This window comes from Coregonus clupeaformis, chromosome 27, assembly GCF_020615455.1.
Source record: "Coregonus clupeaformis isolate EN_2021a chromosome 27, ASM2061545v1, whole genome shotgun sequence".
NCBI classification, from domain to species: domain Eukaryota; kingdom Metazoa; phylum Chordata; class Actinopteri; order Salmoniformes; family Salmonidae; genus Coregonus; species Coregonus clupeaformis.
In genome coordinates, this window is record NC_059218.1 from 43,947,321 (window position 1) to 43,968,502 (window position 21,182).

The 21,182-nt window shown below is 45.5% G+C and overlaps 1 protein-coding gene across 1 annotated transcript in view; it reads left to right on the top strand.

Moving 5' to 3' along the window:
- The window catches only part of nbeaa (neurobeachin a), a 231,892-nt gene that overhangs the window by 73,533 nt on the left and 137,177 nt on the right, over positions 1-21,182 (top strand). The window contains exons 2-6 of the mRNA XM_041851474.2: positions 8,337-8,447; positions 14,794-14,914; positions 16,014-16,114; positions 18,786-18,881; positions 19,109-19,230. Of these exons, the coding sequence (XP_041707408.2) occupies positions 8,337-8,447; positions 14,794-14,914; positions 16,014-16,114; positions 18,786-18,881; positions 19,109-19,230 (551 nt within the window). The remainder of the gene's footprint in view (positions 1-8,336; positions 8,448-14,793; positions 14,915-16,013; positions 16,115-18,785; positions 18,882-19,108; positions 19,231-21,182) is intronic.

The following is a 21,182-nucleotide window of genomic DNA, read 5'->3' on the forward strand; positions in this document are numbered from 1 at the left end:
TGGCACAACGCTCTTACCCACTAAGCTACCTGCCGCCTTTACTTCAAACAGTCATCCTTCTCTCCTCTCCTCCTTTACTTCAAACTGTAATCCTTCTCTCCTCTCCTCCTTTACTTCAAACTGTAATCCTTCTCTCTCCTCTCCTCCTTTACTTCAAACAGTCATCCTTCTCTCCTCTCCTCCTTTACTTCAAACAGTAATCCTTCTCTCCTCTCCTCCTTTACTTCAAACAGTCATCCTTCTCTCCTCTCCTCCTTTACTTCAAACAGTCATCCTTCTCTCCTCTCCTCCTTTACTTCAAACAGTCATCCTTCTCTCCTCTCCTCCTTTATTTCAAACAGTCATCCTTCTCTCCTCTCCTCCTTTATTTCAAACAGTCATCCTTCTCTCCTCTCCTCTTTACTTCAAACAGTCATCCTTCTCTCCTCTCCTCCTTTATTTCAAACAGTAATCCTTCTCTCCTCTCCTCCTTGGCAGATGATCCAGTGACAGTTATGGGTTTAGAGAAAGGCCTCCACCCATCCTAACATGTCAGATGAGTATGGAGACAGGGAGACAGGGAGACATGGAGACAGGGAGACAGGGAGACAGGGAGACAGGGAGACATGGAGACAGGGAGACAGGGAGACAGGGAGACATGGAGACAGGGAGACAGGGAGACAGGGAGACATGGAGACAGGGAGAACTGGAGACATGGAGACAGGGAGACATGGAGAACTGGAGACAGGGAGACAGGGAGACATGGAGACATGGAGACAGGGAGACAGGGAGACATGGAGACAGGAGACAGGGAGACAGGGAGACATGGAGACAGGGAGAACTGGAGACAGGGAGAACTGGAGACAGGGAGAACTGGAGACAGGGAGAACTGGAGACAGGGAGACATGGAGACAGGGAGAACTGAGACATGGAGACAGGGAGACAGGGAGACATGGAGACAGGGAGACAGGGAGACAGGGAGACATGGAGACAGGGAGACATGGAGACAGGGAGACATGGAGACAGGGAGAACTGGAGACAGGGAGAACTGGAGACATGGAGACAGGGAGACATGGAGAACTGGAGACAGGGAGACATGGAGACAGGGAGAACTGGAGACATGGAGACAGGGAGACATGGAGACATGGAGACAGGGAGACATGGAGACAGGGAGACATGGAGACAGGGAGACATGGAGACAGGGAGACATGGAGACAGGGAGACATGGAGAACTGGAGACAGGGAGACATGGAGACAGGGAGACATGGAGACATGGAGACATGGAGACAGGGAGACATGGAGAACTGGAGACAGGGAGACATGGAGACAGGGAGACATGGAGACATGGAGACATGGGAGACATGGAGACAGGGAGACATGGAGAACTGAGACAGGGAGACAGGTAGACATGGAGACATGGAGACATGGAGACAGGGAGACATGGAGACAGGGAGACAGGTAGACATGGAGACAGGGAGACATGGAGAACTGGAGACAGGGAGACATGGAGACAGGGAGACATGGAGACAGGGAGACATGGAGACATGGAGACAGGGAGACATGGAGACAGGGAGACATGGAGACATGGAGTCAGGGAGAACTGGAGACAGGGAGAACTGGAGACATGGAGACAGGTAGACATGGAGACAAGGAGACATGGAGACAGGGAGACAGGGAGACAGGGAGACATGGAGACATGGAGACATGGAGACATGGAGACAGGGAGACATGGAGAACTGGAGACAGGGAGACAGGTAGACATGGAGACATGGAGACATGGAGACAGGGAGACATGGAGACAGGGAGACAGGGAGACATGGAGACATGGAGACAGGGAGACATGGAGACAGGGAGACATGGAGACAGGGAGACAGGGAGACATGGAGACAGGGAGACATGGAGACATGGAGACAGGGAGACATGGAGACAGGGAGACATGGAGACAGGGAGACATGGAGACAGGGAGACATGGAGACAGGGAGACATGGAGACATGGAGACAGGGAGACATGGAGACAGGGAGACATGGAGAACTGGAGACAGGGAGACAGGTAGACATGGAGACATGGAGACATGGAGACAGGGAGACATGGAGACATGGAGACAGGGAGACATGGAGACATGGAGACAGGGAGACATGGAGACAGGGAGACAGGGAGACAGGGAGACAGGGAGACATGGAGACATGGAGACAGGGAGACATGGAGACAGGGAGACAGGGAGACATGGAGACATGGAGACAGGGAGACATGGAGACAGGGAGACATGGAGACAGGGAGACAGGGAGACATGGAGACAGGGAGACATGGAGACATGGAGACAGGGAGACAGGAGACAGGGAGACATGGGAGACATGGAGACATGGAGACATGGAGACAGGGAGAACGGAGACAGGGAGAACTGGAGACATGGAGACAGGTAGACATGGAGACAAGGAGACAGGGAGACATGGAGACATGGGGACAGGGAGACAGGGAGACAGGGAGACAGGGAGACAGGGGAGAGAAGTATAGAAACAGAGCCGTAGAAATGAAGGAGTTGAGATGCTTTAACCATCCCTGCAGTTGAGTCACCTTACTGTCCTGTCTATCCTCTCTATGTTTACGTTACCCATATACCTAGGAGGCAGTTTTCTCTCTCCTTCTATGTCCTTCACACCCTCTCTCTCTCTCTCTCTCTCTCTCTCTCTCTCTCTCTCTCTCTCTCTCTCTCTCTCTCTCTCTCTCTCTCTCTCTCTCTCTCTCTCTCTCTCTCTCTCTCTCTCTCTCTCTCTCTCTCTGTCTCTCTGTCTCTCTGTCTCTGTCTCTCTCTCTCTCTCTCTCTCTCTCTCTCTCTCTCTCTCTCTCTCTCTCTCTCTCTCTCTCTCTCTCTCTCTCTCTCTCTCTCTCTCTCTCTCTCTCCCTCTCTCTCTCTCTCTCTGAGTGAATTGATCCTGTGTTCTCTGAGCCCATTAGTAGAGATTAAACCCTGAACGAGGGATAGAATAAAAGGAGAGAGAGACAGAATTAATTCTACCAGTATTGAGTTTTCCTTTCTCTCCTCTGGGATTAACCAATTACCCAGACACACAGGGGGCTAATACTTTCCTCAACATTCCACGGACGTTTGTACAAAAAAAATAAAAAAAATAAAAAATACAAAAAGTATAAAATAAAAACATTGTAAAGTGGTTATCCCACTGGCTATAAGGTGAATGCACCTATTTGTAAGTCGCTCTGGATAAGAGCGTCTGCTAAATGACGTAAATGTGATGTAAATGTACAACATTTCAATCCCAATAAGGCATAATTTCAATCATGCTGTACATTTATATTGCATAAGGTTAACTAAAACATCTCAGTCGCATTGGGTCATTTTTCAACCGTCCTGTAACGTTGACATAATATATAAATTGTATAAGGTTAATTGTGTAAGGCTAACTTTAGCTTTTGTGTAAGGTTTATAAAAAAAATACATATTAATGTCATTGGTTTAACTTCAACCTTCCTGTAACATTTACACAACATTTAAAGCTGTTATGTTTAGAGAACGACCGATATGGATTTTTTAGGGCCGATGCTGATACCGATTTTTGGGGTCAAGGAGGTCGATGGCCGTTATTTTAAGCCAATATTCAATGTTTTAAATTTGAAAATGTTGCTGACAAAATTTCCCAGAGACAACCATGTGTGCAATTAATGCATCCATTTTAAAATCAAAACATTTTACTTTGTTTTTACTAATCTAACTACATAACTACATAACAGTAATACATGTATTTGAATGGTACATCTCTTGATTAACTGGGTAAATTAAGATGGCATAGGCCTATTCACGATACAGGTGAATGCATATTCAATAGGAGTGTGTACATGCATTGAGTTAATGAGCTTGTTTTGGCTGATCAGTGGAGTCTGTGGTGCTTGTTTTGGCTGATCAGTGGAGTCTGTGGTGCTCCAGATAACAAACAATCTGTTTGACTTCCATTTGGGACTTCCATTAGCCTACTGATCAACAACATTTGCATAGAGGCACCACTCCAGCAGGTCGCGCCTGTATGGAAGGACACCTTATAGGCACTGCTTTTAGTTTGACAATATAAAATAACATCTATTCAACGCAAATGGGTGCAACGTAACATCATGATTTGTGATCACGGATGCTTATGAAACTTGTATTTTAGTCATTTTCCGTGATAGGATTTTTTTTAAACAACTTTTTCAGCTGTCAGGACGCATCTCTAAACAACTCAGCTGCCAGGACGAAATTCGATTGGCTAGTTCAACTATCTGTCAAGAAATGGGCAGGTTGAAACTTGATCCTACTACTGCGATTGGTTAGAGTGAGGCTGTAAAGCCGCTTCTTTTCACATCTCTCTCCAATCGCTGACATCACTTGGTACTGTTCACTGCTACTATGACAACTAGCTCAATGGCGATGTCATTTGCTGCTAAGCCATAAATGTGCATAATATCTAACAAGGAGAACGAGGGTAGGAAAATAGATGAAACGACAATGCATGTTCTGTCTGAATGACTCAAATCTGCCCATAGTTTGAGAAGTGAGAACGCACACACGCGCTGATCTACAGCTTTCTTGGTCCATATAACATGCAGGGAGATTCTTAGGTAGCTAAACCTATTGCCAACCTTTATTTAGGTATTTTAAAACACTTCCTTCTTTCCCTATTAGGACAATATAATCCAACTATCAATTGTCAATTTACGGATATGATTGTGGCTGGTCAGATCAGCACACCAGTAAATAGCTAACATTATACCACAAGTCAGATGGGCTCGTTGCCGACAATGGTGCGTGTTCAAAATGATAACAAGCTAACGTTAGCTAGCTATGTTGACTATTAACTCCTATCTGGTATCTTAGCAGCATGTTTATCTAGCCAGCTAGCTAGCATGGTAGCTAATATAGGTAGCTAGCTAACACCACAGATGAAAGGATTAGTTATTGTAATATTTGCCAACAGGTCACATAGCTATATACTTAGCTAATTTGCTTATTGCATGCATGTCCGGGCACGTCGACACAAGCCTTGTCATTAATGAATGAACTAAACTAATATTTGCAACAGGAGTTAGATTTTGGTCACTGTGTCAATTCATCCATTTCTCAATACTGCACCTTTCTGACGGAGAATGAGCTAGCTTGGTGCTGCTGATTATCCCAGCTAGACATTCCTCGGCTTTGTGCTCGTGGCTCAGGCAGTGAGTGGTGGTTGCCATAGCAGCAGCTTTGTAATGTAGAGGGACTATCAGGAAAGCCGATAGATAAAGACCGATAGCCGATAGAGTAGAAAAGGCCAATATCGCCCGAAATATCGGCTCGGCCGATTATCGGTCGCTCTCCGGTTATGTTATAAAACATTTCGGTCTCATTGGGTGAATATTTCTAGAAACTGTGGTATCTGAGGAATTTATGACTTTGCTAACGTTTTCAAATGGTATCTTGGAGGATGTTGATTCAGCTTAGGGAAGCATCTGGGGAGCAGTTTTATAGGGGCACCCCATAAAACTGAGGAAGTCTGTTGTGTGGAGTCATGGGATTGGTCTCTAGGGAAACCACCCATATCATGGTTAAGATTATAAATACTTGGTTGAGACAAAGGAGGTCAGAACAAACATATTATTTTGGGTCGCTGTTCTCCAGATGCCTGCAGACGTCTGTAAACTTATGCTGAAATCTTGTGATATAAATAAACCTTTATAATCAAAGTACAGTGTAAGCGGACTCCTTGGTCTCACAGCAAATATTAGCATTATTCTTTATAAACAACAAAACCTTATAGTCCACAGAGGAGGAAGGTGCAGTAATACACTATATATCCAAAAGTATGTGGACATCCCTTCAAATTAGTGTATTCGACTATTTCAGCCAAACCCGTTGCTGACAGGTGTATAGAATCGAGCACACCGCCATGCAATCTCCATAGACAAACATTGGCAGTAGAATGGCCGTACTGAAGAGCTCAGTGACTTTCAACGTGGCACCGTCATAGGATGCCACCTTTCCAACAAGTCAGTGTGTCAAATGTATGTGGTAGGGCCACACAAACTCACAGAACGGGACCGCTGAGTGCTGAAGCGCGTAGCGCATAAAAGTCGGCTGTCCTTTGTTGCAACGTTCTACCGAGTTCCAATCTACCTCTGGAAGCAAGAAGAAAATGGGTTTTCATGGCCGAACAGCCCCATACAAGCCTAAGATCATCATGCATAATGCCAAGCGTTGGCTGGAGAGGTGTAAAGCTGGCCGCCATTGGACTCTGGAGCAGTGGAAATGCGTTCTCTGGAGTGATGAATCACATTTCACCATCTGGCAGTCCGACTGACAAATCTGGGTTTGGTGGATGCCAGGAGAACACTACCTCCTCCAATGCATAGCGCCAACTGTAATGTTTGGTGGAGGAGGAATAATGTTCTGAGGCTGTTTTTCTGATTCAGGCCCCTTAGTTCCAGTGAAGGGAAATCTTAACGCTACAGCATACAATGACATTCTAGACGATTCTGTGCTTCCAACTTTGAGCAAATGGTTTGGTGAAGACCCTTTCTTGTTTCAGTATGACAATGCCCCCGTGCACAAAGCGAGGTCCATACAGAAATGGTTTGTCGAGATCGGTGTAGAAGAACCTGGACAGAGCACTGACCTCAACCCAATCGAACACCTTTGGGATGAATTGGAAACGCCGACTGCGAGCCAGGCCTAATCGCCCAACATCAGTGCCCGACCTCACTAACGCTCTTGTGGCTGAATGGAAGCAAGTCCCTGCAGCAATGTTCCAACATCTAGTGGAAAGCCTTTCCAGAAGAGTGGAGGCTGTTATAGCAGCAAAGGGGGACAAACTCCATATTAATGCCCATGATTTTAGAATTAGATGTTCGACGAGCAGGTGTCCACATACTTTTGGTGATGTAGTGTAAGTCTTGATAGCTTGATTAGGTTACCATGACCACCAAAACAATGTCCTGTATAGTACAGTGTTTGCTGGTCATTTACAATGTGTGTGTGTGGTTGTGTGTGTGTCTTGTATTGTGCTTGTGCTTGTGTGTGTGTGTGTGTGTGTGTGTGTGTGTGTGTGTGTGTGTGTGTGTGTGTGTGTGTGTGTGTATGTGTGTGTGTGTGTGTGCGCATGTGTACTGTATCGTATGTGTGTGTGTGTGTGTGTGTGCGCATGTGTACTGTATCGTATGTGTGTGTGTGTGTGTGTGTGTGTGTGTGCGCATGTGTACTGTATCGTATGTGTGTGTGTGTGTGTGTGTGTGTGTGTGTGTGTGTGTGTATGTGTACTGTATCGTATGTGTGTGTGTGTGTGTGTGTGTATGTGTACTGTATCGTATGTGTGTGTGTGTGTGTGTGTGTGTGTGTGTGTGTGTGTGTTCATTGCCAGTGTGTGGTCTCCCAGCTAGCACCATGTCCTATTTCTGTTCCTGTCCTGATCTGACTGTTTTAAAGCACATTCCCTACTCTAGTCTAATGGACTGAAGCTGCTATGTTCGTTCTGGCTGCCTGTAGCCTTTTAGGGCAGTGGTTCCCAAACCTCTCCTCGGGGGGCCCCCAGACGTTTCACAATATTGTGGTAGCTCTGAACCACTGATTTAGGGTTCTGTAAGAAACGTAATTAAGAGAGATTCCAACAATCATATTGTCATTGTTTCTGTGTATCCTGGGAAGCAGACCTAGAATGCTATTATAGTTTGTAAAGCTTTGTTTTTCACTCTCTCTTTGTGTGTGTGTGTGTGTGTGACCGTGTACAGGTACGTGTATGCGTGTCAGGAGGCTATCGAGGGGGCTGTTGATGTGTCTTATTCTCCTATTGAGAGAGAGAGAGAGAGAGAGAGAGAGAGAGAGAGAGAGAGAGAGAGAGAGAGAGAGAGAGAGAGCGAGAGAGAGAGAGAGAGAGAGAGAGAGAGAGAGAGAGAGAGAGAGAGAGAGAGAGAGAGAGAGAGAGAGAGAGAGAGAGAGAGAGAGAGAGAGAGGAAGGAGAGAGAGACAGAGAGAGAGAGAGAGAGAGAGAGAGAGAATAAAGGAGCGAGAGGTGTATTATCTATTTGCCACTGTGTTCTGTGTGGCCTGCAGCATTTGAAGGGCTCTTCAAACAGTAATCAGCATCTATCAGACCCTGCGTCCCAAATGACATCCTATTCCCTACATAGTATGCTACTTTTAAACAGCTCTCCTCTTCTCCACTTCACTAAATGATTATTTTATTTTTTCTTCCCCATTTTCCCTCTCAATTTCTCTTACCTCCCTCCTCCATCCCTCTATCCCTCCCTCTCTCTCTCTCTCTCTCTCTCTCTCTCTCTCTCTCTCTCTCTCTCTCTCTCTCTCTCTCTCTCTCTCTCTCTCTCTCTCTGTGTCTGTCTCCAGCTGGTGGGAGGTGAGTTTGACCTAGAGATGAACTTCATCATTCAGGACAGTGAGAGTATCGGCTGTATGGTCGACCTGCTGTCTCACTGCGAAGTCACCTGCCAAGCTGAGGTAAGAAATACTATATTTTTACTATACAAACGATATACTATAATATACTTTATATACGGTATACACTATATATATATATAAAAGTATGTGGACACCCCTTCAAATGTGTGGATTAGGCTATTTCAGCCATACCCGTTGCGGACAGGTAAATAAAATCGAGCACACCGCCATGCAATCTCCATAGACAAACATTGGCAGTAGAATGGCCTTATTGAAGAGCTCAGTGACTTTCAAAGTGGGACTGTCATAGGATCCCACCTTTCCAACAAGTCAGTTTGTCAAATTTCTGCCCTGTTAGAGGCAACTGTAAGTGCTGTTATTGTGAAGTGGAAACGTCTAGGAGCAACAACGGCTCAGCCGCGAAGTGGTAGGCCACACAAGCTCACAGAACGGGACCGCCGAGTGCTGAAGTGCGTAGCACGTTAAAATTGTCTGTCCTCGGTTGCAACACTCACTTCCGAGTTCCAAACTGCCTCCGGAAGCAACGTCTGCTAAATAACTGTTCGTTGGGAGCTCCATGAAATGGGTTTCCATGGCCGAGCAGCCGCACACAATCCTAAGATCACCATGCGCAATGCCAAGCGTCGGCTGGAGTGGGTTAAAGCTCGCCACCATTGGACTCTGGAGCAGTGGAAACGCTTTTTCTGGATTCATGAATCACGTTTCACCATCTGGCAGTCCGGCGGATTATTCTTGGTTTTCGGCGGATGCCAGGAGAACGCTACCTGCCCGAATGCATAGTGCCAACTGTAAAGTTTGGTGGAGGAGGAATAATGGTCTGGGGCTGTTTATCATGGTTCGGGCTAGGCCCCTTAGTTCCAGTGAAGGGAAATCTTAACGCTACAGCATAAAATGACATTCTAGACGATTCTGTGGCAATTTTGTGGCAACAGTTTGAGGAAAGCCCTTTCCTGTGTCAGCATGACAATGCCCCCGTGCACAAATTGAGGTCCATACAGAAATGATTTTGTCGAGATGGGTGTGGAAGAACTTGACTGGCCTGCATAGAGCCCTGACCTCAACCCGAACGAACACATATTAATGCCCATGGTTTTGGAATGAGATGTTCGACGAGCAGGTGTCCACATACTTCTGGTCATGTAGTGTACTTTATTTATACTGCCAATTCACTTGCCAGGCTACATAACACACTTATTACTATAGTATGATGTATTATAGACGCGACGATAGTCAACCCTTTGATGTCTATGATGTGCTTTGCTAAGGATTGATAAAAAAACAACAACAAAAAAACATTGGGACTGATTCACTTGATCCCTTCTTACTGCAACTCTCTGCCCCACTTATTGCAGAACCATTAACCTATGTTTTTAAACTTGGCTATTGTTTCTGGTGTTATCCCTAAGATCTGGAAAGCGGCACATGTCCTCCCCCTACATGAAGGAGGAGATCCTTCTGACTTAGATAACCACCGTCCAATTTCCAAATGATCTTGCCTTTCCAAAGTTTTAGAATCCCTGACTAACTGAAAGCTAAAAACTTTTTTTTTTTTTTTTTACCTATCACTCTATTCTAAATATGCACCAATTTTGTTTTAGATCTGGAGATAGCACAGTTTTAGCTGCTACGCTTGTTATAGATAATGTGTTAAATTGCTTGGATCATAAAAATCTTTGTGCTGTCTTATTTATAGACCTTTCCATTGACCATCACATTCTTATTCAAAGGTTGACTGAAATAGGCCTGGATCAGGCTTCTTGCAAGTGGTTTGAAAGTTATCTGTCAGACAGGACTCAATGTGTGATATCTTATGGTGTTTAAGTCTATTTTCCTTTATACAGTATTATAAAAGGTGTACCGCAAGGGTTGGTAATGGGACCTGTTCTCTTTACTATTTATATAAATAATATTGGTCTGTCTGTTATAACTTGTGATATTCATCTGTTTTCAGACAATACTGTTATGTATGTATGCCATTGCCCCTACTGTTGACTAGGCTATGTTATAGCTGCGACCTTGTTGCCTTACAGAAAGCCCTGGTTGGTTTAAAACTTGTACTTAATGTGGGCAAGACTAAATACATGTTGTTCTCTAGTTCTTGCAATAATGTTTCAGGTGGACTACATATTTATTCATTGGATGGTTCTCCCATGGATCGGGTTCCTGCCTACAAATATGTGGGCATTTGTATTGACAAAGATGTAATGTTTTTTTGTAAAACATAGACATGAGCTAGTTAAAAAGCTAAGATTTAAAGTGGTCTTATTTTTTTTTTAAATAGAGCTTGCCTCTCCCTAAATAGCAGGAAGCAGATTGTACAGTCAACTTTCCTGCCAGTTCTTGATTATGGTGACACCATTTACCAGATTACAGCAGCCACTTCTCTTAAACCTTTGGATGCCGTCTACCATAGCGCCATTTGTTTTATCACTGGTGACAGTTTGAATACTCACCACTGCATCCTGTATCAAAAGGTTGGCTGGTCCTCATTAAAGTCCCGTAGGTCACTTCATTACTCCCTTTTTGTTTACAAAGCCCTGCTACACAAGCTTCCAACTTACCTAACTTCATTGCTAACGTATAAAAGATTGAGCTACCCAATGGCGTGATGTGACTTTCATTCATCTGATGACTGTTATTTATCGAATCAACTAACTATATTTAATTGTTACCCGATTAAATTAATCATGTAACAATTAACTCATTAGTAAATTGGGGCACCACAAAGAAGTTGTTTAAAGAGTTACCATCTCCCGAATTACCTTTACCTATCACATCCATAAAACAGTCAACGTATCAATTCATAACCTCTTATCATATCATTCTGAACGGTCGTAACCTTCTTGGATCTGCAAAAACCCCAGCTTTACTTATGATTCAGCACTACACAAATATGTTAAATTATTTATTTACTAGCTAACTAAATAATAACACAGAATAACATACACACTTAATACATGAGGAAAAAGGTCCCTAGCTGACTAACAACAACATGACAGCTTGTTTATCAAAAGAGGGAGGAGGAGGGGAAGAGAGAAAAAGAGAGACACTTATCGTACATTTGGAAACTACGCTCACCGTAATCATTTACTTTGCACACGAACCACCGCCCGTTTGGAGTAAGAAATCTTGAATGTATTTATGTGTTTGAATGCCTTCGTTCGGCGTTTATCTCTGTTGACCCAAGCCTTCTTGAAAGGGGGTTTGGTTGGGTCTTCACTCAGCTCCCTTGTAAGGCTCTGATTGTCCAGAAGAGGTCACATTGTCCTTCTTCTTAGTTGTCCTGGCTTGTATTGGAATTTTTCCTCAGAAGAGATACTTAGCTGTACCAGTGATTGTCTGAGAGGGGAGTTCTGCTCTCCACCTCGTGTGGTTAGTCAGAGTTTGGCGATGTCCGGTTCTAGTGTGGGAGGATCTTCTTCACCTCGCGTTGAGGTTCAACGTTCCAACCATTTTCAGACGTGTAGCGACCGCCTCACGTCTTTCTGTTCTGATGTTAATTTGTCTTTCAATCCTTTATGCACTCTTGGTAAAAAGGGCGTTCCGTCATTCTGACACGCTCTCATGAACTCACTCGGGGTGTGGCTACTTACTGGTGCAAAGCATCATCAAAAACTATGATCTCGTTAGAAAACTAAAATCACATTCCTATCTTAACATAAATACTCTCATAAATGTCCATATTATATACACAACGTATTGGATGAAAACTTGACAGATATAGTGTGTATACTTTTCAAGTTACACTATTTTCTTGATACCATTCTTAATGACATCACAACATAATAAACAATATGACATGATTATTCTTTAGGTCCCCACTGACCATTCCCCACATTCTTATCTTAGAAATATTGTTCCAGTATTCACTTTTTGGACGTTAGAGTTTTGGCGGCAAAAGTATTCTGGAGACAAAGGGACATTCCAATCCCCCATACTGGAGGGGTAGAAAGAGATACCCCTACTGCCTAATTTACAACCGGGTGTGAGGTGTCAAAACCGGCCCAGTCCCCCCTCCCCTCTTCTGTGGGTGAGAGAGGGTCTGGTTATTGTCAGCCATTGCCAAGCTGATCTGAGGCCTTGGATCCTCAGACAGGACAGTCATGACACCAATAAGTATTCAACCCCTTTGTTATGGCAAGCCTAAATACGTTCAGGAGTAAGAATTAGCTTAACAAGTCACATAATAAGTTGCATGGACATACTTACTCTCATAAATTTCCATATTATATACACAACGTATTGGATGAAAACTTGACAGATATAGTGTGTAAACTTTTCAAGTTACAATATTTTCTTGTGTGTGCAATAATAGTGTTTAATATTATTTTTTTATGACTACCTCATCTCTGTACCCCACACATACTGTACAATTGCCTGTAAGGTCCCTCAGTCGAGCAGTGAATTTCAAACACAGATTCAACCACAAAGACAAGGGAGGTTTTCCAATGTCTCGCAAAGAAGGACACCTATTGGTAGATGGGTAAAAACAAAAAAGCAGACATTGAATATCCCTTTGAGCATGGTGAAGTTATTAATTACCTTTAATGTTTAAATGAGTGAAATCAAATCATGTCTTACATGAAAAAACAAGTTTACATTACCAATTACATTAATGGAGTAAACCTACTCTAAGAGACTGTATTAGGCTGTTTGAGATACGTTTTCATCCTTGTTGAAGTACAGTAGATCAATACAGCTACAGTACTCTAGCAATAGTCAAGCTGTGTATGCTGAAAAGCCTTTTTAGTGCATAGGTCAAATTAGCTTTAAAATGTACTGTCTTTTTCAGCTTCAGACAAAAGCTAATATTTCACTTAAAACTTAGTTTTTTTGTATTAAGATATACTTGATTTATACACAACCTTTAATACAATATAATGCTGCACTGCATGCTTTATAGATTAATAGGTTGTGGTAATGGTAAAGAGCATGTGTTTTTCTGTCCCTAATGCAAATTCTCTATGTCTCGTTGCAGACAAGATTTTAAAAAGATAACTTTTTAACCAGCGTAACTTCTTCTTCAAGACCCTGGTGCTTGCCTATAGGGCAGCAAGGGGAACTGCCCCTCCCTACCTTCAGGGTTATGGTCAAATCCTACCACCTCTGGTCTTTTGGCCCTCCCACCCCTACGGGAGGGCAGCTCCCGCTCAGCCCAGTCCAAGCTCTTCTCTGTCCTGGCACCCCAGTGGTGGAACCAGCTTCCTCCTGAAGCTAGGACAGCAGAGTCCCTGCCATATTCTGAAAACATTTGAAACCCTACCTCTTTGAAGAGTATTTTAAATAGATCCCCCAAAAATGCACTTGTCTTTTCCTACTAGTACTGACTTTGCTGATAGTTACTTCATTGAGGAAAAATGTACTTACTGTGATATGTGGTTGTCTCACCTAGCTATCTTAAGAAGAATGCACTAAAGTGAGTGGCTCTGGATAAGAGCGTCTGCTAAATGACTAACATGTCAAATGAAACTGTACTGTACATACTTGTTAATCTGAGAAAATAGACAAATTGAAAGAGAGGTTTGCTAAGAGAAAAGTAGAATGAAAACAATGATGAGATCTTAATAATCAAATTTAACAAAAATAAAATTGAGACAATAAAAGGTCAACATCAACGTTGACAATTCAGAGGTTGTGTTTGTTCATTTTGTTCATTTTTAAAGAATCAAACTGAGACCATGAAAGTAAAAAGAGAGGACCTAAAGAATCTCCATTCAGTTTTTGAGTCCAGGACTATGGTTAATCTGTGTCCGGGGAACCATCCCTAAAACGATTGATTCACTATATATTCCAGACTGTAAAGCTGTGCGTGTTGTTGTGTCACCAGGTGATGAAGCTGTGTGTTGTTGTGTCACCAGGTGATGAAGCTGCGTGTTGTTGTGTCACCAGGTGATGAAGCTGTGTGTTGTTGTGTCACCAGGTGATGAAGCTGTGTGTTGTTGTGTCACCAGGTGATGAAGCTGTGTGTTGTTGTGTCACCAGGTGATGAAGCTGTGTGTTGTTGTGTCACCAGGTGATGAAGCTGCGTGTTGTTGTGTCACCAGGTGATGAAGCTGTGTGTAGTTGTGTCACCAGGTGATGAAGCTGTGTGTAGTTGTGTCACCAGGTGATGAAGCTGTGTGTTGTTGTGTCACCAGGTGATGAAGCTGTGTGTTGTTGTGTCACCAGGTGATGAAGCTGTGTGTTGTTGTGTCACCAAGTGATGAAGCTGCGTGTAGTTGTGTCACCAGGTGATGAAGCTGCGTGTAGTTGTGTCACCAGGTGATGAAGCTGCGTGTTGTTGTGTCACCAGGTGATGAAGCTGTGTGTAGTTGTGTCACCAGGTGATGAAGCTGCGTGTTGTTGTGTCACCAGGTGATGAAGCTGCGTGTTGTTGTGTCACCAGGTGTGGTCCATGTTCACAGCCATCCTGAGGAAGAGTGTGAGGAACCTTCAGACCAGCACAGAGGTGGGCCTTATACAACAGGTCCTGTCCAAGATGAGCTCTGTGGACGACATGATCGCAGGTAGGTTTACACACACCACACACACACACAGGTTCACACACACTCACACACACACACACACATACATACACGTGTACGCGCACGTGCACACACACACACTTTACTATAACAGTTGGAGCTGTGTGTTGTGCTTGACTGCACCTCCCCTCTCTGTGTCATCCTATCCTGTCTTCTTCTAGTCATGTGTTCATGGCCTGTGTGTGTGTGTGTGTGTGTGTGTGTGTGTGTGTGTCAGTAATGATGTTGCGTGGGAGGTCTCTATTCATTTACAGCAGTGTTAGTGAGAATGGCCTGTGTAAGCTCATTCTCTCTCTCTGCTGTCTTTACACTGATCTATGGTGACACACACACACACACACACACACACACACACAAAGTAAATACAATAGAATATTTAATTGTCTTAGGACATTGACAGCTTCATTCACATTGGTTGCACAGAGACAGACAGTCACTAGTGCAGTTAGTCTCAATGTCAGTGTCACAGTGGAGAAGGCTGTAGACAGACGGGCAGACAGACGGACAGACGGACAAAGAGTCAAGACTTATCTCTTGTCAGGTTCACTAAAACGGTGGTCGCCAACCCTTAGATTGAGGTCGACTGGTCTATCTTCAAGGCATGGCTAGTTTATGACTAGTCTGTTCCACTCAGCTGTCTATTGTCTGTTTGCTATTTGTTCTAGTGCTAATATGACCAGGTCTGCGTCCTTTTGAACAAAGTAGTCCACACTATAGGTTAAAGGGTGCCATTTCGGACTCATCCCAGTATAACAGCCTGTCCCCTTCCCTTCTCTCATCTCCAGGCATGTGATAGGCTACCCACCATTACTCTAACACAGTCAGCAAAAACCCTGTCTGCCAAACGCTGACTCATCATCAGCACACTCAAGCGTTGTCTCACCTCTCCTTTCTCTCACTCTCTCTCTCTCTCTCTCTCTCTCTCTCTCTCTCTCTCTCTCTCTCTCTCTCTCTCTCTCTCTCTCTCTCTCTCTCTCTCTCTCTCTCTGCTCTCTCTCTCATCTCTCTCTGTCTCACTCTATCTGTGTCTCTCTCATCTCTCTCTGTCTCTCTCTCTCTCTCTCTCTGCCTCTCTCTCTAGATCTGCTAGTGGATATGCTGGGGGTGATGGCGAGCTACAGTATCACAGTGAAGGAGCTGAAGCTTCTCTTCAGTATGCTGAGGGGAGACAACGGTATCTGGGTGAGTATACCTGGGGGAGACAGGATGGGTTAGACATGGTGGGTTAGACAGGAGGGGTTAGACAGGATGGGGGAGACAGGATGGGTTAGACAGGTTGGGTTAGACAGGATGGGTTAGACAGGATGGGGGAGACAGGATGGGTTAGACAGGTTGGGTTAGACAGGATGGGTTAGACAGGATGGGTTAGACAGGGTAGGTTAGACAGGATGGGGGAGACAGGATGGGTTAGACAGGTTGGGTTAGACAGGATGGGTTAGACAGGATAGGTTAGACAGGTTGGATTAGACAGGATGGGGGAGACAGGATGGGTTAGACAGGTTGGGTTAGACAGGATGGGTTAGACAGGTTGGATTAGACAGGATGGGTTAGACAGGATAGGTTAGACAGGTTGGATTAGACAGGATGGGTTATACAGGGTGGGTTAGACAGGATGGGTTAGACAGGTTGGATTAGACAGGATGGGTTAGACAGGATGGGTTAGACAGGGTGGGTTAGACGGGATGGGAGAGACAGGTTGGGTTAGACAGGATAGATTAGACAGGATGGGGAGACAGGGTGGGTTAGACAGCGTGGGGGAGACAGGATGGGGGAGACAGGGTGGGTTAGACAGGGTGGGTTAGACAGGATGGGGAGACATGGTGGGTTAGACAGCGTGGGGGAGACAGGATGGGGGAGACAGGGTATGTTAGACAGGGTGGGTTAGACAGCGTGGGGGAGACAGGATGGGGAGACAGGGTGGGTTAGACAGGATGGGGAGACAGGGTGGGTTAGACAGGATGGGGAGACAGGGTGGGTTAGACAGGATGGGGAGACAGGGTGGGTTAGACAGGATGGGGAGACAGGGTGGGTTAAACAGGATGGGGAGACAGGGTGGGTTAGACAGGATGGGGAGACAGGGTGGGTTAGACATCACAAACAGAGATGCTGCTGATAGGTAGGAGAGGAGGGATACAGGGGGAGGAGGGATACAGGGGGAGGAGGGATACAGGGGGAGGGGGATACAGGGGGGAGGAGGATACAGGGGGAGGAGAGATACAGGGGGAGGAGAGATACAGGGGGAGGAGGGATACAGGGGGGAGGAGGGATACAGGGGGGAGGAGGGATACAGGGGGAGGAGGGATACAGGGGGGGGAGATATACAGGGGGAGGAGGGATACAGGGGGAGGAGGGATACAGGGGGAGGAGGGATACAGGGGGAGGAGGATACAGGGGGAGGAGGGATACAGGGGGAGGAGGGATACAGGGGGAGGAGGATACAGGGGGAGGAGGGATACAGGGGGAGGAGGGATACAGGGGGAGGAGGATACAGGGGGAGGAGAGATACAGGGGGAGGAGGGATACAGGGGGAGGAGGGATACAGGGGGAGGAGGTATAGAGCAGTATGAGGGATGGAGAGAGAGATACAGGGGCAATTTGTGCTGACTCCTCAGGTCAATACTCCCCCCCCCCTGTGGCACATAACCAACCCCAGACAATCATCTGGTGTCTACACCAACATTCCTCCTCCTCTCATCCTCCTCTCCTCCCCCTTTCCTCCCCTCCTCCCCTCCTCCCCTCCTCCATCTCTCCATATCTCCATCCCTCTCCTCCTTTCCAGATCCGGTTGCCACTAACCGTCATGATTATCATAATCATCTTCTTTCCCTGCATGATCCCCTTCCATCCCTCCCTCTCAATCCATCCATCATTCTTCACATTGCCCCCTCCATATCTCCACCTCTCCATACCTCTCTCTCTCCACCTCTCCTCACCTCTCTCTCCACCTCTCCTCACCTCTCTCTCTCCACCTCTCCTCACCTCTCTCTCTCTCCACCTCTCCTCACCTCTCTCTCTCCACCTCTCCTCACCTCTCTCTCACCTCTCCTCACCTCTCTCTCCACCTCTCCTCACCTCTCTCTCCACCTCTCCTCACCTCTCTCTCTCCACCTCTCCTCACCTCTCTCTCTCCACCTCTCCTCACCTCTCTCTCTCTCCATCTCTCCTCACCTCTCTCTCCATCTCTCCTCACCTCTCTCTCTCCACTCTCTCCTCACCTCTCTCTCTCTCTACCTCTCCTCACCTCTCTCTCTCCACCTCTCCTCACCTCTCTCTCTCCACCTCTCCTCACCTCTCTCTCTCCATCTCTCCTCACCTCTCTCTCTCTCCATCTGTCATCACCTTTATCTCTCTCCATCCCTCCTCACCCCTCCTTCTCCCCCTCCCCAGACCATGACTTTCTGTATGCAGCCCTTACCCCTGGAACTCCTTTTCTCACCCTCCATCTCACCCCTTCATCGCTCCCCCCTCTCCTCCATGTCCTCTCGGGTTGACGGGGTATTGATCAGCCGTTGCCGGGAGTGGAGGGCAGAGGTGATTGATGGGTTATTGATCCAATAGGGTAGTGGTAGCGGTGATGATGTCTCACTTTGGTTTCCTCCTATCCTCCCTCAGTGTCTGTGATGGTTAGGAGAGTCACTTCCTCCTGATTAATCTAACTTTCTCCTTTTCCCTCCTCTCCTCTCCTCTCCTCTCCTCTCCTCTCCTCTCCTCTCCTCTCCTCTCCTCTCCTCTCCTCTCCTCCTCCTCTCCTCTCCTCTCCTCTCCTCTCCTCTCCTCTCCTCTCCTCTCCTCTCCTCTCCTCTCCTCTCCTCTCCTCTCCTCTCCTCTCCTCTCCTCTCCTCTCCTTCTCCAGCCAAGACATTCTATCAAGTTGTTGTCTGTGTTGAACCAGATGCCTCAGAGACACGGTCCAGACACCTTCTTCAACTTCCCTGGTCGCAGTGCAGCGGTGAGACACACAGACACACCTGTTTTATCTAAAACTTTGAGAACAAATTCTCTTTTACAATAATGATCTGGGTTGAATTATTTTCACCCTCTCAAGTACATATACTTTTAGAAAGGTTGTTTAGAAAGGTTGTTTTTACTTTGACGTGATATAATCCTTTCTGTGACTTGATAGGTTTCAGTCTGTGATTGTGATTGGCTGATGATGTGTTCTGTCTCCTCCCCCAGGCCATAGCGTTGCCACCCATCGCTAAGTGGCCTTACCAGAACGGCTTCACTCTCAACACCTGGTTCAGACAAGATCCCCTCAACAACATCAACGTAGACAAGGACAAACCATACCTCTACTGGTGAGGAAAGGGGGATAGAGATGGAAAGAGAGAAAAAGAGAGGGGGGGAGAGACAGGGTGAGAGAGACAGAAGGAGAGAGAGAGAAAGAGAGAGGGGGGAGACAGGGAGAGAGAGACAGAAGGAGAGAGAGGGAGACAGGGAGAGAGAGACAGAAGGAGAGATAGAGAAAGAGAGAGGGGGGAGAGACAGGGAGAGAGAGACAGAAGGAGAGGGAGAGAAAGAGAGAGGGGGGAGACAGGGAGAGAGAGACAGAAGGAGAGAGAGAGAGAGAGAGAGAGAGAGAGAGAGAGAGAGAGAGAGAGAGAGAGAGAGAGACCTACATGAAAAATACTGCAGTTTACTATATAATACTACAGTACTTACTGTAGAATTATATAGTTAACTGTAGTATACTGTAGAATACTATACTACACAGTGTGGTATCCCTCGATCATGTGTAGTACTTACTATAGAACGTTGTTGTATACTGTAGAATACTATAGTAAATACTACAGTATTTAATTAGCATATACTCTGCCCATTCCCCTCCCCCATATCGCAATTTGTGCCACCCATAAGTGAGAAACCTACATGCCAAGTATAGACCATATTATGTTCCCTACAGGTTATAGAAAAGTGCAGAAGCTCTGAACTATGTGTTCAGACCCCCAGTACCGGTTATGGAAATGTTGATCTTTTAGTATTTCTAGGTTTTCTGAAAGAGAAAGCTATTGTTTTTTTTTACTACAGTATTTATACAGTAGCTAACTGTAAATACTACTGTAAATACTTGTGGTGAGACAAAATTAGAGTGAACGTGCCACATTCTTACAGTGACACGCGTCACTAATTTGATCCGTATGGAAGGGTGTGGATCTATATTACTCCAACTGAAAATGATTCATCAGACAGCAGGCCTTGCCTGCACCCTGAGAGCGATGTGACCAGAGCTGTAGATGGATATATATCTCTACATATGGTGGTGTTCTAAATAACACCCTATTCCCTTTACAGTGTACTACTTTTGACCAGAGTACAGTGGAAATAGGGTGCCATTTTGTTTCTATTAAAAACAAAAAAAAACAACGTTTTAAGTGAGAAGTAGGGATTGGTCTGAAGCCCGAAAAATAAAGGAAATTCACATAAGCACCACACCCATGCTCTACCAAGGTTTTCCAGCACACAGATTTGACCTACTACAGTAGCTACAGTGGGGAGAACAAGTATTAGATACACTGCCGATTTTGCAGGTTTTCCTACTTACAAAGCATGTAGAGGTCTGTAATTTTTATCATAGGTACACTTCAACTGTGAGAGACGGAATCTAAAACAAAAATCCAGAAAATCACATTGTATGGTTTTTAAGTAATTAATTTGCATTTTATTGCATGACATAAGTATTTGATACGTCAGAAAAGCAGAACTTAATATTTGGTACAGAAACCTTTGTTTGCAATTACAGAGATCATACGTTTCCTGTAGGTCTTGACCAGGTTTGCACACACTGCAGCAGGGATTTTGGCCCACTCCTCCATACAGACCTTCTCCAGATCCTTCAGGTTTCGGGGCTGTCGCTGGGCAATATGGACTTTCAGCTCCCTCCAAAGATTTTCTATTGGGTTCAGGTCTGGAGACTGGCTAGGCCACTCCAAGACCTTGAGATGCTTCTTACGGAGCCACTCCTTAGTTGCCCTGGCTGTGTGTTTCGGGGTCGTTGTCATGCTGGAAGACCCAGCCACGACCCATCTTCAATGCTCTTACTGAGGGAAGAAGGTTGTTGGCCAAGATCTTGCGATACATGGCCCCATCCATCCTCCCCTCAATACGGTGCAGTCGTCCTGTCCCCTTTGCAGAAAAGCATCCCCAAAGAATGATGTTTCCACCTCCATGCTTCACGGTTGGGATGGTGTTCTTGGGGTTGTACTCATCCTTCTTCTTCCTCCAAACACGGCGAGTGGAGTTTAGACCAAAA